Source organism: Ovis aries, chromosome 12, assembly GCF_016772045.2.
Source record: "Ovis aries strain OAR_USU_Benz2616 breed Rambouillet chromosome 12, ARS-UI_Ramb_v3.0, whole genome shotgun sequence".
Classification (NCBI taxonomy): Eukaryota; Metazoa; Chordata; class Mammalia; order Artiodactyla; family Bovidae; genus Ovis; species Ovis aries.
The window spans coordinates 40,671,721-40,690,609 of record NC_056065.1 but is presented as its reverse complement, the minus strand read 5'-3'; the positions used below and the strand labels follow the sequence as shown (position 1 = coordinate 40,690,609).

The 18,889-nt window shown below is 39.7% G+C and overlaps 1 protein-coding gene across 15 annotated transcripts in view; it reads left to right on the top strand.

Moving 5' to 3' along the window:
• The window catches only part of VPS13D (vacuolar protein sorting 13 homolog D), a 267,380-nt gene that overhangs the window by 43,934 nt on the left and 204,557 nt on the right, over positions 1–18,889 (top strand). For all 15 annotated transcript variants that reach the window (XR_009595826.1, XM_042257233.1, XM_012187296.3 and 12 more), the window contains 5 exons: positions 542–1,573; positions 3,923–4,013; positions 6,137–6,263; positions 7,763–7,943; positions 13,226–13,408. Coding sequence is in view for 14 of the 15 variants with exons in the window: in XM_042257233.1 (XP_042113167.1) it covers positions 542–1,573; positions 3,923–4,013; positions 6,137–6,263; positions 7,763–7,943; positions 13,226–13,408 (1,614 nt within the window). In the remaining variant the exon portion in view is untranslated. The remainder of the gene's footprint in view (positions 1–541; positions 1,574–3,922; positions 4,014–6,136; positions 6,264–7,762; positions 7,944–13,225; positions 13,409–18,889) is intronic.

The window sequence follows — 18,889 nt, the reverse complement described above, 5'->3', positions numbered from 1 at the left end:
GAACATGTGTAGCTTTTGACATCAGTGGTTTCTGGATATGGGTCTCTGGTTGAGAGAACTTTCCCTGGATTTTTTCCTTTTTGGCTTTTAAGCTTTTTCTCTTTTAAAACTTTTCCTTCAATTTCTGTAGTTGTTTTGTGGGATTTGAAAGAATGATTGTACAGATTCAGGCCTACATTTACCAGCACTTATTGAACATTTATTGTGTGAAGGTTATTCCATGAGGTACTCGGGGGTGGCCTTGTCAATAGATATAGGTCAGAGAGAGGCAGAGGTGTAAGGATGAAAAGGAAATAAAGACGGGATCCTTGCTGTCAACAAATTTAAAACGTCTTGGAGAGTTGATATATAGCAGAAACCAACGCGATATTGTAAAGGAGTTATTCTCCAATTAAAAATAAATAAATTGAAATAAAATATATCTTATAAATTATATTTTTAAAAAACCACTTGGGTAAAGTCATACAAAATTTGTGAGCAGTGCATATGAGTCCATTTGACAGTAGTAGTGGAATAACTGAATTTTTCTCTTTGAATGCAGGTGGTGTTAGCAAAGCATGTATATGAGCAGGTTTTACAAACGCTGGACAATCTGGTGTATAGTGAAGATCTGAATAAGTTTCCAGTCAGTGCAGCATCCTCACCCTGCCCTAATTCTCCTCTGCCTCCCCTCAGTATCTGTGGAGAACCTTCCGCTGAAAGGAAGGAGAATGGATTGTTCAGCCACTCCAGTCTTTCTAACTCTTCTCAAAAGTCCTTGTCTGTGAAGGAAGTCAAATCCTTTACCCAGATTCAAGCCAACTTTTGTATATCAGAGCTGCAAGTTCAGCTAAGTGGAGATCTGACTTTGGGGGCCCAGGGTCTTGTGAGCTTAAAATTTCAGGATTTTGAGGTGGAATTCAGTAAAGACCACCCCCAGACTTTATCCATTCAGATTGCCCTGCACTCTCTGCTGATGGAGGACTTACTGGAGAAAAATCCAGATTCCAAATATAAGAACCTGATGGTGTCTCGGGGAGCCCCAAAGCCATCTAGTTTAGCACAAAAAGAGTATCTCTCTCAGTCCTGCCCTTCCGTGTCCAACGTGGAGTATCCAGACATGCCTCGGTCTCTCCCTTCTCACATGGAGGAAGCTCCCAATGTGTTTCAGCTGTATCAGAGACCCACTTCGGCCTCCCGGAAGAAGCAAAAGGAAGTCCAAGACAAGGACTATCCCTTGACTCCACCTCCTTCTCCAACGGTAGATGAGCCCAAGATACTTGCAGGGAAGAGTAAATTTGATGATTCCTTGGTCCATATCAATGTTTTCCTGGTGGATAAGAAACATCCAGAATTCTCTTCCAGTTACAATCGAGTTAACCGGAGCATTGATGTTGATTTTAACTGCTTGGATGTGCTGATCACGCTGCAGACCTGGGTTGTGATCCTAGATTTTTTTGGAATTGGCTCCACTGCAGACAACCATGCGATGAAGGTGCCGCCTGAGGATGTCCTACAAAGTGTGAAGTCAGAATCAAGCGCGTTAGCAGAGTCTGAACTTCAGGATCCAGTTAACACCAAACTGGATCTCAAGGTATCAGTTCCCTTAGGCTCTTGTTAAGTTCTGAGTATGAATGTGGGCTTGTTTACTTAGATGCTGTCACTGTGCATTTATGTCAGAAAATCGATACCTCACAGAGGAGGTATGTGGTCTTTTGGATGTCTGTTCCTAAAGGGTAGATGTTAATATCTCAGAAAAAGTTTTAGCATTAATCCCATCTGGAGGCAGGGGAAATAAATGGTTTCAGTAACTTCTTGTCTTTGCTTTGGGCTGTAAAATTCAGTGGAATTATTTAGCTTCTTTATGCCTCTGTTTCCTTATCTTCCATCGTCTGATTATGGTAACTAAATGAGGAAATTACATGAAGCACCTGGCAATGTGTCTAGCACATAGTAACCATGTTACTATGTAACCAGCAACTAGTACAGAGTAGCTATTTTTAAATGTGCCTTTTATTTTCATCTCCCTCTCACTCAGAACATTATCGGCTTTTACTGAGAGCAAGAGTACAGGTGTCTTAAATGTCAGACTGCCTGGATTTGAAAGCTGGCATTTTTGTTGTAACCATACAGCTGTTTGGCTGTGGACAAACCATTTAACTTCTTTCTCCCACAAGTTTTTCATCAGTAAACAGAGGTTGTTTAATGTTGCCTGTGTCATAGGATTGTGGAAGTTCAATGAGATGACCTAGGTATGGCCCTCCTCACATGTATGGCAGAAATGATCATTCAGTGAATGGTATCTTCCCCGCTTCTTCCTCCCATACAGTTGTCTATAGAAGCTGGGTTAGTGTCTCCTAGAGTGTTCCACATTCTGGATTTGTCTGTTTCTTTATGGTACATTTGATTCCTCTCATCCTCTAATTTTAGAAATGGAAGTTAGCTGTAAAGACTTGATCAGATCCAGGTCCGACACTTCATAGGTGATGCTGAGTGCTTCCTGTTGCGTTATACCAGGAGGGCTACAACACCCAGTTGTCCCACTTTCAGTGATGCTAAGATCCATGCTGAGAGTGGGCTCAAGTGGTGACAGCTGGATTCCTCCAAACAAAGCATATTTAGACTCATTATTTGCATTATTTTGGTGATGAAGTGGCTAGAGGTTGTTTTTTCACTTCCCCCTTCATGATAACTCATTCCCTTGAGATCCTTCCATCGTTCATGTCCAGAAGCTGCTGCATGGGGACCCCCTGTGCCATTGGAGTGGCCCCCATGGTCACTACTCCATCTGTAATAATTCCCTCCTTTTTTCTCTTCCTTCCTCTACGAATGTTTTTTCTCCTTCCTTTTCTCCTGCTATTTTCTTTTTCATTTATCAGACATACACTGAACACCTACTTTGTTGCTGTTCAGTTGCTAAGTCATGACCAACTCTTTGTGACCTCCCATGGACTGCAACATGTCAGGCTTCCCTGTCCTTCACTGTCTCCCAGAGTTTGATCAAACTCATGTTCATTGAGTTGGTGATGCCATCCAACCATGTCACCCTCTGTCGTGGTAGGCATTAAAGATAAGGGGTGCATGTCACTGGCTCTGCCACTTGGGAGCAGAGAGTGTGAACTGGGATGTAAGCTTCTTTCCGTCTCCTCTTTCCTCCTTTCTTCTCTTCAGCCGATGCCTTACCCAGTGATGGTGCTCAGGGGTATCTGCCTCCCTAAATCATAGATACAGAGTCCTTTTTGTAGATAAAATGACAGAATTATGTTACTGGATTTATTTGTTTCCAAGAATGCTTTTCCTAAAACAGGTTTTCTTCTATTGGTGGTTGTCTCTGGGGAAGAAAATCTTTGATTGTGCTTCCAAGTGAAGTCCCAGTTGGTCACCAGGGGCTTCTATTAAATATTAGTCTGAAGACATTAAACATTAAGTGTATTTATCACTTCGCTTTGACAAATTCTTAGGGTGCACTTAATGAATCTGTATGAGTGATTACAGAATAGTGCAATATTAGAGGTAAATGCTGAAAGGGGAAAAATTGTTTTATAATGTAAAACATTTCACTGACAAACAATAGATGAAGCCCAAAGAAAGCATCCCCCTAAAAAAACCAAAAAGCTAACCAACCAACATACAAAAAAAAAAAAAAAAAAAGGAAGAAAGAAAGAAGAACAAAAAATTTAAAAGAGAACAGACGAGGTGACCACAGAGGACACCACAGAACCTGGGTTTTAGATTGCCCAGTCAAGTTCTTTTCCTATCAGCTCTCTCCTCTTACTGTGGTTTGACTGGCTAAGAAAAGTTGAAATGAATTTGGTATCAGTTGGACAAAAAGGTTTATCTTCAGCTTTCCTGAGACTTGTAGCATCTTTCTCGATGCCATTTGTCTGAAAGGGACCTTTTCCTCCGAGTAACATTCGCCTTGCCTTTCCTCCTGTGTTCTTAGGTGCATTCGCTTTCTCTCGTGCTGAATAAGACCACCAGTGAGCTTGCCAAGGCGAATGTGTCCAAATTAGTGGCACACCTGGAAATGATTGGTAAGTGGAAAAAATCAGACTTGGGGAATCTGGGAAGAATTTGAACATCCTGCTCACAGATCTAATTGTCTTCACAGGTGCTAAGTAAGGTGTGGCTTAGTGGCTGGTTTGTGGTTACTGGTCTGGCCAGGACTGGTGGTGGTGGCTTCCAGATACTGGTTTATGGATCAGAATCATCTGTTAGAAATGCAGCTATCTGGCACAGCTCCCTTCCCATCCCAAGACTCTGATTCTGTGGGTTGGGATGGGACCCTGTGATCTATCTGAGTTTTAAAAAAGCTCTCTGGATGAGTATATAATTTCTTTGTCTAAAGTTTGGACATGTTGGAGTGTGAAAGGGGGCATTATTAATAATTACAACTGGGAAAATGGCATATAACAGGGGCTGCCTCTGGGAAATCAGGGCATATGTTCACTCTGTTGCCATAATTAGGGGGAACCTCTATCAGGGGGTGGGCTTCCCTGATAGCTCAGTTTGTAAAGAATTCGCCTGTAATACAGGAGACCCCGGTTTGATTGCTGGGTCAGGAAGATATGCTAGAGAAGGGATAGGCTACCCACTCCAGTATTCTTGGGCTTCCCTTGCGGCTCAGCTGGTAAAGAATGCACCTGCAATGCAGGAGACCTGGGTTCAGTCCCTGGATTAGGAACATCCCCTGGAGAAGGGAACAGCTACCCACTCCAGTATTCTGGCCTAGAGAATTCCATGGACTGTATAGGCCATGGGGTCGCCAAGAGTCAGACACGACTGAGCGACTTTCACTTTAGAGGGGGTGGTTTAAGCAGGGAGATATTGTAGCAAAGCTGGCATTCTTCCTAATGGGACGCAATAGGCTGTAATCCTTAGTAGAACAGAAGTGAAGATCTACATTAAGCTCTAAAGTGGAGGAATTTACAAAGTGAGCATAAAATACAGCTCCTTAAGCAACTTGTGATAAAATAAGACTACAAAGCTCAAATGTTGACTCTGTAGTAAAATAAGAATGTCTTTTGGTGAAAGGATGAACTAAAATTGGTTTCATTCCTGGTATAAATTAATTTATAAAAGGTTCCTAGAAGAGATGAGTCCTTAGAATTTGGAGAAGCTTGGGTAGGATAAGTTTCCCTGGTGGCTCAGAGGGTAAAGCGTCTGCCTGCAATGTAGGAGACCCAGGTTCGATCCCTGGGTTGGAAAGATCCCCTGGAGAAGGAAATGGCAACCCACTCCGGTACTCTTGCCTGGAAAATCCCATGGATGGAGAAGCCTGGTAGGCTACAGTCCATGGAGTCACAAAGAGTCGGACACAACTTCATTTTTCTGAGTGACTTCACTTTTTTCGGGGTGGGGTGGGGGGGCGGTATTTTTGTTAGAGGACATTCGGAACCAAAAATAAGTATGTGTCTTCATTGGGAGCAGGGCTAGCCTGCCAAATACATACACCTCAGTCATTGTTTTGTTGTTAATTATGATGACAAAATTTGTTTTACATAAGCAACAGTTCAGAATATTCCTTTTCAGTATCTACCCCATGTTAAGAATGATTCATATAGGTTCATAGCCCAGGGGTACATGTTTTAACATTTCCTCTTTCTTCTGTCCACCTTCCAGGAGCTTCACTTGTGTAATATTGGAGTAGTTTCAAATCTGTGTCTTCAGTGTCTTATTTTATTAATGTCTCCTTTTAATTAAATAGCACTAAAACTCATTTAGTACTGCCTGATTAATACATCTCTGACATTTTTTCCTTTATTCCTTTATCTATAGTATAAAATAGACCTTATGCTATTTTGCTAATTCTAATTAGTGGTCTGATCTCAGAAGAGAGCATGTTTCTATCTGTATTTGTAAATATTTTATCCTTTAATTTATGTTTACCCTTAATTTCTTCCCCCTTGTAAGTGTTAAAGTGTGATGCTGTGGTATTATTTCAGTCCCTTTGGACTTCTGCATTGAGGCTATTTGAAATAGTGCATAAAATATTGTTCTGGGTGTATTAGAATATGAATATTCACTTTTGACATTTCGTTTTATTAAACGATGTAAAGTCTGAGGCATGTGTGTATCAATTTTTGTTTCAGGCAGAGTTAGGGTGTGTGACAGAGAAAAGAGCATAAGAATGCATTCTGATTTTTCATCTTCCTAGAGGGAGACCTGGCCTTACAGGGGAGCATTGGGAGCCTATCTCTGAGCGACCTTACCTCACACGGAGAGTTCTACCGAGAACGGTTCACTACGAGTGGAGAAGAAGCCCTCATCTTCCAGACTTTCAAGTAAAAACATCAAGCTTTTCTATCGTGATTGTTTCCTGTTTCAAATTCTTGTTGGCTAAGCAGTGAGGAAAAGTTTAAAAAAAACATAGCCTCTTATGTAGAATCAATTTGATCTAGTTGTGAGGAATCTCGATTTATATTAAAATGGATCTGCATTGAAGTGGGCTACTCAGGCTTTAACAAATAAAGAGGGTATGGTTGAAATAACTGTGGTCATCATTATAGTCTGGTTTCACAGCAATGTGTTGTGTGACTTGAACAAGTCACTTGATCTCCTTGCGTCTGTTTTTCTATTGAAATAGTGAGGAGACTATGTTAGATCAATTTCCATTTAGCTCTGAATGATCTGGGATGATTTCAGCCTGAGAAAGTTGTTGAAGATAATGGGTTTTAAATTGCATTAGGCATTTCTCTCAGTATAAATACAATCTGTATTCAGTTTTAGAACTTAGAAGGCATTTTTAGGCCTATGTAGTTATTAAAGAATAGTTTTCTCAGAAAACAGAAATTTTAAAAGGTGGTTTTTCAACCTTTTGGGGAGCTGTCAGAATATGGATATCCATCTCTGCCCCCAAGTATTCTGGTCTGTGGTAGTGTTGTGTTCCTTTTTTTTAAAAAAATTATCCAAAGTGATTTTAATGTTCAACCAGAGTTGAGGAAAATGGTCCCTAAAGATGTCTAAGAAGTTTTTCTTTCATTTCCAGAGGGAGTATATCATACTCCTCTGAGAAATTAGATTGATTTATTTGTATTGTTACCTACCACAGAGGCATGGTTCTTTAACAAATGAGATAATTAATGTAAAACTCTTAACTCTCTGCCTGGCAAAATAATAGTTGCTCAGCTAATATGAATTCCTTTCCCCAGTGACTATGTCCTGTATAATAATTTATTATTGTGGCATCGTGTCCCATTAAAACCATTTGTAGAAGTTTTCTAATTTATCAGTGAATGTGGATGCTAAAAGTCTTTGGCCTGCATTTCACTGAAGTAAAAAGACTTCTTTCAGCTTCCAGAGACAGATTGCCTCAGGAACATTAGTTCTGTTGCCTAATTTTCTTTACCAGTTGTTTCACAGTGTAGTTTTTATTACCCCGAGTTGTCATAGTCTTTGCTAGAAGAGTGAGCAGGAATATTCATTTTTCCTTAAAGGCAGGGACAAAGAGGCTCAGGTACAAGGTCTGAACCACGGTGGCTTCTGAGTGAGGTCTGGAATCAGGAGTGATTGCAGCCCCAGACCTGTCCCGTGTTTATAGCCCTTGCTGTCACACCAGACTTTTACTTAACATACCCGACATGTGGTGGAAGCTTAGAAAGGAGGTAGTATTGGAGTTTGCTTTCTAAAACCTGGTTGTGGATTTCCTTTTTTTTTTCTGGGTTTCCATTTTAACAGTTAAAGCTGTTTCCTGGGGAAGCCCCTAAGTGAACCCGAGTTTTCTTCAGACACTCATTTGCATCCTGCCACTGTCTCTGAGTCACATTGTTGCCCTTACTCCTAGGTATGGCCGACCTGACCCTCTCCTCCGGCGGGAGCACGACGTCCGAGTGAGCCTCCAGATGGCGTCCGTGCAGTACGTGCACACCCAGCGGTTCCAGGCGGAGGTGGTGGCCTTCATCCAGCACTTCACTCAGCTGCAGGATGTGTTAGGGCGCCAGCGAGCTGCCATCGAGGGGCAGACGGTAGGTAGTGCCTGGATCCAAGACACTTTTCCAGTTTGACTCATCAGCAGAACTTTTAAATCTCTAGAGATAAATCTGGAAAGTGTCACTGAGAAAAGTGAAGATAATCAAGAAATCTTATTTGCTAAGGTCCTCCATGTAGCTGATTAGCTACAGAAATTCTTACTGTAATCGGAGAGCTTATATTCTTGTTTCTTGCATCGTGTTTTAATTTCATAATCAAGAAATCTTAAGCTTTGCTAATGTCCTCCATGTAGCTGATTAGCTACAGAAATCTTACTGTAATCGGAGAGCTTATATTCTTGTTTCTTGCATTGTGTTTTAATTTCCTTTTAAAGTTTAGCTTTGGCTTGCTTTTGGAGAAGGAAATGGCAACCCACTCCAGTATTCTTGCCTGGAGAATCCCATGGATGGAGGAGCTTGGTGGGCTACAGTCCACAGGTCGCAAAGAGTCGGACACGACTGAGTGACTTCACTTTCACTTGGCTTGCTCTAAAAAAGATAAACAAGTTACGTCAGTGGTGATGCTTCTCCTGGAAAGTGGTTCCAAAGACAGTATCTTGTTATAAAAAGAGGGTTTCTTTCAAATGTAGTTCTCAAACTTCTTAGCTCATGGCTCCCTTCTTGTCTTGGAAGTTTTTCCGAGATACATCTGAGGTCAAAAGAAACACCTAATGGTCTTTCCATTTCCAAAGTAATGAAGTCCAAACAACTTCTTAATTACGTCTGTCCAACAATTTAGTAGCTGTTTGAAAACGTAAAAACATAAGTGAAAGATGATATTTTTATTTCATTCTTAAATCACCATAATTGCTTCCTAGTAGGATGTATGTGCCTCTTGGGCACTGAACAGCTCCTGAGACTTGGAATCGGGTTGAACGTCACAGCCCTCATTTCCTTTTCCACATTTATTTTCTCATGGTACTTGTTTTCTATCTCAGCAAGTGCTTAAGACCCAGCTTTGCAAAGACATGACATCACTGGAAGGAATGTAACATGACCTCACATTGAGTGTAGACCACCTCAAGCTGGTGGTGTGTGCTGTGTCCAGGTGACATCACTGGAAGGAATGTAGCATGATCTAACATTGGGTGTAGACCACCTTGAGCTGGTGGCGTGTGCAGTGTCCAGCCGATGATGTGTTTACGTGAAGGATTTAAGATGCCCTGGCAGCGCACCTCTGAGTGTGAGGCAGCCTCCAGTGTTGTCTTGGAACCACAGAAAGCAGTTACAATGTGGTTCTTTGTAAAATGTGTTGGTTATTTATTTTTAAGTTTTATTAGGTAAAAGATTGTAATTTAAGTTCTTTGTAGTAGCAACGTTTAAAAATTTTGTTTTAATTTAAATAAAAAAAATTTTGAGTAAGTCGTATATTGTTTTAGTATAGAATCAAAGCCAAAAAGAGCATTTGGAGAAAAGTCTCTTTCTCAGCTACTTTTCCTCAGCCACCCAGTTTCTGTCCTTGGCAGCAGCCAGTATTACTGGTTTCCTGTGTACATTATAGAGAATTTATTTACTTTTTTAAATATAAAAGTAGTACAATCAAATGACAGGGAATCTGGAAAAAAATAACGAGTTTTCTAGCACCATCAGTATATTTTATTTTTTAAATTTTTTCCCCATACATGTTTCCATGGGTATATGTAACCTTTTTTCTCTCTTTAGAAACTTATAAAAAACAGTTTAGTATTTGATACATATGAAATAATATTTGTAACATGTATGTAAACTTCAAAGTGTGGTAATAGAAGGTACATCCATGAAACCACCACCAAAATAAAAATTAAAACATTACTAAGACATGTGGCATGTAGTCCTTCCCTATCTCATTCTGTTGATGTCTTAAGAAACCACTCTCCTGACTAATCTCTAGTCCCTTTAAGATTAAAAGAAAACTTCGTTTACCATATCTTTTGCTCAGCTCGTTTGCACGTTATAAAAAGGGTATGAAGTTTGTGTCCTTTTGCTAATGGTCTCCCAGCCCTAATCCCTGCTTCTTGGTAGCCACTGGCCAGCTTGCTGTTACAGCAGAATGCAGCCACATTCATTCATTTCCTTATTGTCTGGATGCCTTTACAGTTTTCTTAATTTGCTGTGATATTTTAGGAGCTTAGGATATCTAAGCTCCTGAGCGTTACTAGTTTGTAGTTTTCCTTTCTTGAAAAGAAAAATGCCTATTTTGGTTTTGGTAACTGGGCCATGCTGTCCTTGTAGGATGAATTGGGAAGTGTTCCCTCTTCTATTTTCAGAACAGTTTGTGTAGAATTGACATCAATATTTCTTCCTTTATATCTTCCTTAATATATTCTGGATAGAAGACCTTTTATATATTTATTGTGAATATTTTTTTCTAGTCTATGGCTACCCCCTCCCCCATTTTCTTAATACTAATTTTTTAAAAGCAGAAGTCTTTCATTTTGATGAAGTTCAATTTTTTAATTTTATGGTTAGTGCTATTGTTTTGTCAAAGAAGTTTGCCTACCATCAGGTGGCAATAAATCTCTCCTATTTTCCTTTTTTAGAAGTGTTATAATAAAATCTCTTCCATTTTGACTTAATGTTTGCATGTTTTGTTAAGTGAGACTTGAGGTTTTTTTTCTCAAATACCTATCCAGACTGTTCTTTTCCCACTGAATTACCTTGACACTTATGTTGAGAATCCACTGATCATATATGTATGTGTATTTCTTTATTCTCTATTCTATTTCCTTGATTCATATTTAGTTGTACACCCCATTGTCTTTTCTAAAAAAATACTATTTATTTCTTGGCTGTGTCGAGTCTTTGTTGTGCTGTGTGCAGGCTTTCTCTAGCTGCAGCAAGTGGGGGCTTCTCTTGTGGAGCAGGGGCTCTAGGTGTTGGGGGCTTCAGTGGTTGTGGCTTACCAGCTTAGTTGCCCTCTGGTATGTAGGATCTTCTTGGACCAGGGATTGAACCTGTGTCCTCTGCATTGGCAGGTGGATTCTTAACCACTTGACCATCAGGGAATACCTTCCCCCCATGTCTTTTTTTTTTTTTTTTCTTTTTAAACTTATTTTTTAAAAATTTATTTAGCTGCCCCAGGTCTTAGTTGTAGCTTGTGGGTTCTCCCATCTTCATTGCAGCACGTGAACTCTTCAGTTGTGGAATGTGGGACCTAGTCCCTGACCAGAGATCAAACCCATGCCCCCTGCATTGAGAGTGCAGTGTCTTAGCCACTGGACCACAAGGAAGTCCCCCCTCTCCCTTGCCTTGAGAGCTGTTGCTTTATGGTATGTCTTGAAATCAGATATTCTAAGTCTTCCAACTTATTTTTCAAAGATGTATTGGCTCTTCTAGGTCCTTTGTTTTTCCTCTATAAATTTTAGAATCAGCTTGTCTGTTTCTACAATAAAGTTAGCTAGGATTTTGATTGGGATTGTCTTTAATCCATATATCTGGAGAATTGGCATCTTAACAATATTGAGTCTTTGGATCCTTGAGTATGGTATATCTTCCATTGAAGTAGGTGTTTAGTTTCTCTCAGCAGTGTTTCGTAGTTTCAGGTATACTGTTCTTACACATTTTTTGTTAAACTTATCACTAGGTATTTCAGCATTTTGATGCTATTCTAAATTATATCAATGAAAAAAATTCAATATCTACTTGTTTATTGAAAGTTTAAGAGATATAATTGACTTTTGTTTACATAGATGTTGAGCTCATATCCTGTCATCTTGCTAAACTTACTTATCCTGAAGTGAAGTGAAAGTCATTTGTCATGTCCGACTCTGCGACCCCATGCTATACAGTCCATGGAATTCTCCAGGCCAGAATACTGGAGTGGGTAGCAGTTTCCTTCTCCAGGAGATCTTCCCAATCCAGGGATTGAACCCAAGTCTCCTGCATTGCAGGCGCATTCTTTACCAGCTGAGCCACAAGGGAAGCCCAAGAATACTGGAGTGGGTAGCCTATCCCTTTTCTAGCGTATCTTCCCAAACCAGGAATCGAACCGGGGTCTTCTGCATTGCAGGCGGATTCTTTACCAACTGAGCTATCAGGGAAGCCCTCAGTTACTTATTCTAGCTCCTTTAGATTCTTAAGGGTTTTCTACATAGATGATTATGTTGTCTGTGAATAGGAAAGTTTTCTTTTTTCCTTCGCAACCTATATACCCTTTGTTTGGACTAGGAGTTTAGCTACAGTGTTGAATAGAAATGGTGAGAGTGGGTATCCATGCTTTATTCCTTATCTTAGAGGGAAAGCATTGTCTTCTGCAGATGTTAACTAATATGATGTTAGCTGTAGATAGTTTGTGTTTGTTTTTAAGGAATCTGTCTACTTCATCTGAATTGTCAGTTTGTTGGCCTGATCTTGTTCATAGGTTTCCATGTCTCTTAATATCGTTAAGTTCTGAGGCAATGTCCCTGATTCTTCTGGTAGTGGTGATTTTTGTTTTCTTCCTTTTTTCTTCATTCATATAGGTAGAGGTTTTATCACGTTCATTAATCTCTTTAAATAATCAACTTATTGAGGGCTGTGTCAGGCCTGTGCATATTCTTAATAAGTATGTGTGCTCTTGTAAAGAATGTAAAGTGGTAGTTGGGTAGAGTGTTCTATAAACGTTCAGTTGATTTCTCTCTCTCATCTGTTTTCTAAATAACTGGTTTCTGCTCTTTATTATTTTCTTCCTTCTCCTTACTTAGGTTTATTTTGCTTTTCTAGCTTCTTAAGCTGGAAGCTTTATTAATTTTAGATCTTTTATATAAAATAAACATTTAATGCCAAACATTTTTCTTCAAGTACCTGCCCCCTCCCCTTTTTTCCTTCTTTCTTTTCTTTAGTTATTTTTTATTGAAGTGTAGTTACTTTACTATGTTGTTAGTTTCTTCTGTACAGCAAAATGAATCAGCTATACATATACATATATCCCTACCTTTTTCGACTTATATCCCATTTAGGGTCATCGAAGTCTTTAAGTACCTTTTTAAGTGCTTTAAAATTCATTCCATGAATTTTGATGTGCTGTGTTTTTTTAATCAGTAAAGTCAAGATATTTTTTTTTTAACTTCCCTAGTGATTTCTTCTGTGACCCATGGGTTATTTAGAAGTGTGTAGTTTAATTTCCAGATACTTGGGAGTTTTCCATTATCTTCTTGTTACTGTTTTCTAATTTAACTCCTTGGTTTTCATAGAATATACTCTGTGTGACTTTAGTTGTTTTAGAATTATAAATTCATGGAACTTTTGGGAACTTGAGGTTATTTGATTGTAAAATGAGGGAATGAACTGAATGTCTTACTCAATTTTCCTTCTTCTTTCAGGTGAGAGATCAAGCACAGCGCTGTTCACGGGTTCTCCTGGATATTGAGGCTGGTGCTCCTGTTCTTCTTATCCCAGAAAGTTCCAGATCAAATAATCTGATTGTAGCAAATTTGGGAAAGTTGAAAGTCAAGAACAAATTTCTCTTTGCTGGTTTTCCTGGGACCTTTACCTTACAAGATAAGGTGAGCAGTCAGCACATTGCCTTCTCAGTTTACCTGGCGTTGGAATACCAATCGAAAAATTCAGATGCTACCATAAGATTATTCCTGTACTTTTGTAGTATACGTGGCTTGAAAAATTTATTTTTTTGACATTTTATTAGCACTTCAATTAACCCTTAATAGAGGTAGTATAAATTATAACTTTTAGTCACTGTATGTAGTAACTTACTTTAGCAAACACATCAACAGAACCATCTTTATAATGTTCTCCTCCCAGGCTGAATTTATATTTATCAACTTTTTACACTGTGTAGCTTTTTTTCAAGAGATTTTGGCTCAAGGCTTGTCTGAAGACATTTGAAAATATCTTAATAAAATCTTATCGAGTATATCTCTTTATAATATAAAACTGCATTAGCACTTATTTCTTATAACATGTTTGGAGGTAATTGGGATGAAGACTGCTTTTTTCATTTTACATTTAGAAAAGCTAGAATTCGTTGAGAGTAAATGATGAAAATGGGAAATGTTTGTGAAGCACAGACTTAGCAGGACCTTGGAGGTGGTCCCACCATTTTTGCAGTTGAGGAGACTGAGTAACATTGCTGGAATTAAGAGGAGATGCTCTTGGGTTCTAGGTGTGTGCTTTAATGAAACTCTGCTGGTTTCCATGGCAGCTGACAATAATAGCAATGGAAATAGTCAGTGTTTGTTGAATGCCTAGTATACAGCAACCTATGCTAAACTCTCTTTGTATTTTTCATCTTGTCCTCTTGTTCTTATTAGCAAGCTGAGAGGTATTATTTACACCATTTTTCCCTGTAAAGAAATTGACGCTTAGATAAATTAAGTAATCTCTTTCAGATTAAATGTCTAGTGAAGAGTACAGTGTGGACCTCAGGCTTTGGTGGTGTTCATTCACTAAGTCGTGTCCAACTCTTTGCAACCCCATGGACTGCAGCATGTCAGGCTTCCCCATCCTTTACTGTCTCTTGGAGTTTGCTCAGACTCATGTCCATTGAGTTGGTGATGTTATCCAAATATCTCATCCTCTGTTGCCCCCCTTCTCTTCCCGCTCTCAATCTTTCCCAGCATGAGGATCTTTTCCATGCTCTTGGTTTGGCTCTTCATATCAAGTGGACAAAGTATTGGAACTTCAGCTTCAGCATCTGTCCTTCCAATGAATATTCAGTGTTGATTTCCTTTAGGATTGACTGGTTTGATCTCCTTGTGGTCCAAGGAACTCTTAAAAGTCTTCTCCAGCACCACAATTTGAAACCATCAATTCTTTGGCATTCAACCTTGTTCATGGTCCAACTCTCACATCCATACATGACTACTGGAAAAACCGTAGCTTTGACTGTACGGACCTCTGTAGGCAAAGTAATGTCTCTGCTTTTTAATATGCTGTCTAGGTTTGTCATAACTTAGACTTTGGTATATCTGCCTTTAGTACTCCACGCTCTTAACTGTGGTATTATTTTACCTCCCAGCATTGGTGGCAGTAGTTTAGTCACTAAGTCAGGTCCGACTCTTTGTGACCCCTTGGATGGTAGCCTACCAGGCTCCTCTGTCCTTGGGCTTTCCCTGGTGTGGGTTGCCATTTCCTTCTCCAGGAGATCGTCCTGACCCAGGGATCAAACCCACATCTCTTGCATTGGCAGGTGGATTCTTTACCACTGAACCACCTGGGAAGCCCCTCCCAGCATTAGGATTTGGTTTATGTAGGCTAGGGGAGAACACACTGACAAAGGTTGTTGTTCCTGTCTTAGTATCCCTTTCCCAGATAACTCTGGTTCTTTTAACTTTTCTAAAGGATGTGGCAGTGAGTTCATTAAAATAACTTCAGTGGAAGAACTCCAGAGTTTTTCAGAGAAAAGATACAGATTTGAGCAGCTGCTGCTTGCCTCTTTAGGTGTAGGAAGAAAAGAGAATGGAAGAGAGTGATTAGGGAGCTAGTCTTGCCAGGCCTTTGCCAAGGACCTCAAGTCGAGTTGAAAGTAACAGGAAGACTGCATTTGTTGTTTATGTGTGGACTCAAATAGTGTTGCTCTTTTCAAATGACTGTCTCTATAGTTTTCTTCATTGTTCTACTTCTCACTCATCCAGTTACTCACTACTGCTAACCCATCACCCTGAACTGAAAAGACTTGATTCAATGAGTGGGAATAACTGGAGTGAGGAGAGTGGAGATGAGACAGTGAGAACCATGGGAACCACGTTCAAGTGTTATGACCTTGGGCTTAGGGCCCAGAGTAGGGGTGTTTGGATGATAGGTTAGAGGGCAGGTTGTCCATATCTTATCTCACTGCAGCTGCTGAGACGAACCAGATTTAGCGATCGGAGCACAGGGTGAACCAGCACAGAATAGTAGTGATAAGCAGCACGGATGGAAGTGCGGCACAGGTTTACTCATCCGAACGCCCTGCATTCAGACAGCTGACGGTTGAGGACTTGCTGGTTCACCTTGCTGTTGGAAGCCCCTCCTGTTGGAATAATAGGCCTTCTTTCCAGATGGGGCTTCCCTGGTGGCTTAGCTGGTAAAGTATCCACCTTCAGTGCTGGAGATCTGGGTTCGATTCCTGGGTTGGGAAGATCCCCTGGAGAGGGAATGGCTACCCCCTCCAGTATTCTGATGTGGAGAATTCACAAAGAGTTGAACACGACTGAGCGACTTTCACTTTTTCCAGAGTGAGGAATAGGCCTCCATGTACGTATATTTTTTAAGACAGTAAAAAAACACAAAATCACCATTGACCTTTCATAGTAGGCCTAGTAGAAAACTAGTAACCTTGGTGTTAATGAGGAAAATCTCTTCATATTTGAGTCGTAGGCATTTTGCTGTTTACTGGCTCGAGCCTTAAAGAAAATAAAGAAAAATCCATTTATAAAAAGAAAGATTGATAACTGCATCTAAAATTTCTTACTATTTTTTTTTAAACTGTACAATGCTTATAATTAATGCAACTGGATATTGAACAAATGTATCAGAGCTGGTGCTGGCATATGACTGTTGTCCCCACGGTTACTTCCGGGCATTTGCCTCTCTTATCCACCTCTACTGCCCTTCCTTGCTGCCCTAGGGAGAGCTGAATTCTTCCTCAGAAACTGCCTTCTGAGACTTTAGTTAGTTCTTTGAAATATATTTGTTTGTGGGAAATCGTTGTTTTGAGGCCCAAGTTTTTAGGAAGAGATCCGTTAGAGCCAGAATGGGTGATCAAGTTCAATGATAGCATTTTTTTCCTCTCTCCCTCCTAATCTTTTCAGGAGGGAGAGAGGAAAAAAAAAGGGGGTTATTTTTCTGTGTCGGATATATCTGTATATGGGCTTATGAGCTGACTCTGAAGTTAGCTTCTAAAGAAGAATTGCCAAAGTATCTCAAGAAAGTTTTGCAGAAGGGTTTCTGTTTTGTTAAGTACACCAAATAACAAGTGCATAGTTTGTAGCATTTTAATGAAAAAATTTCCCTGTATTTCGTTTTCGAGGATTTAATTTTAAGTGGCAGCACATACAAGGACCCCTTTTTCTTTAAGGTGCAATATGCTTTTTTTGCCTCCTAGTTGTTCGGAAAAACCTTATGGGATTCAGCAGTCAACTTTCATTCATTTGCTTAAAAAAGAAAATCTTGAAAACCAATCCTTTAAAATATTTCATTACTTGGGAAAGCCTGCTTATCACCCCCCCCACCCCCGCCCCCAACTTTGATGAATCACTTTCCACCTGTGTAGAGGAATCCTTCTTAAGGATCGTTAAAAGTAATTCCTTCTTCCCTGCCTCCCTCCTTCCTTCCTTTCTCCTTTCCTTCCCTAGGTAATACTTTCTTGATGACCTTATTTTATTTCCTTCAATTCTAAAAGACTTTGTCTTGTTACGTGCCAGTGGGTTGTTCTGTGAAATTCCATAAGGTTTGCTTGGAGTGTGTTTCTTGTTAAAGTATTTAATCCAATTAATTCATCTGTGAAACTTACTCTCTACATGTACAGTCAAGCTCCATGATCTAGGCCTACGTGAAGTGAGTAATTACTTTTGTTCTCCAAAAGATCACTTTGCATTTACATTTGCTCTTTAATGCATCTGCCCATGTGAGGTTTGTCTAGTATGCATTCCAGTGGTTAAAGAACAGGAAATAGTCCTAGAATCAAAGCTTGCAGAGGGGTCATTTGCCTTTGAGTTCAATGATTCCCGTGAGTTTGGAATTGTTTTACATAAGTCCATGTCTTAATGAGGGCAGGTCTGAATTTTTTGCATATGCTTTTTCTTTCATTTTTTTTAAACATAGTTTGGGCTTAAACTTAATTTCTAAGTATTTCAAAAGCTTTGAGTTAATCCCCTCAAGCCACCGATTTATTTAAACCAACTCAGAGAGGATGGAGAGATGAATATAATGAAAGAGCAACAAATACTCTCAGGCGTTTAAATAAACTAAGCAAGAGGGAAGGTTTTTAATGCTGAAATACTTAAATGATAGCATTTAGCTAGTCATTTGCCTTGCAAAAAGGAATTGCAAAAAAATAACTGGTTTCTTTCACCGTTACATGTAATTACTACTCAAGATAACTGCGAAGGTGAATAGTACTATCATCTCCTTTTCGAATGCTGAGAGGAATATACATATAAAGCAGTCCTTGGGAGTCTTCCTGTCCTTCCAGCTTGCTAGTGAGAATGGATAGATGAGAACAAACTGATGCTGCAGAAACTATAAGAATATGTAACTCTGAGTCTTGAGGGAAGGAACCATGCAAAGTTTAAATGTCAGTTATTGAACCATTCTGGTGAAAAAGATTTGCCCTGTTAGCAATTAACTGAAGGTACTAGATATGTAGGAAAAGCATGTGATATTTTCAGTAGAGTTACAGAATTAATTTTATTCTGTATTTGCCCTTAATTTTTATGCCCTTGAACAGAAACATGATAGGAATGGCTTGCCTGTGTTTTCCATTTACAGTTACTTAGATGAGAAATGTAAACCTGAGAGGGGAGACTTCTAGAATGTACAAACACATTAGAGGGGCTTCATTCCATATTGCTGTTAGATGCATTTTCTTAGGAAAAAAGAGTCCCTCCCCTCCAGCAAATCAACAGTATATTGTATGGCTGAGAGATTTGCCTTTGTTGTACTGACCTAGATTAAACCACCAGTAATTAGTATCTTGACATTTACTGTTAAGCCAAAAGATAACATGTTCCAGTTGCCAAGTCATTGCTGACTCTTTTCAACCCCATGGTCTGTAGCCTGCCAGGCTTCTCTGTCCATGGGATTTTCCAGGCAAGAAGATTGGAGTGGGTTGCCATTTCCTTCTCCAGGGTCTTCCCAACCCAGGGATTGAACCTGTGTCTCCTTCATTGGCAGGCAGATTCTTTACCTTTGAGCCACTAGGGAAGCCCAAAAGATAAAATATGTTCCTGCAAAACTGGCAGAGTTTTCAACGGGTACTGAATTATATGTAATGTCTCTGCAGAGAATTACACGTGGAAGAAAGAATCGACCCTGTGGCCCTTTTG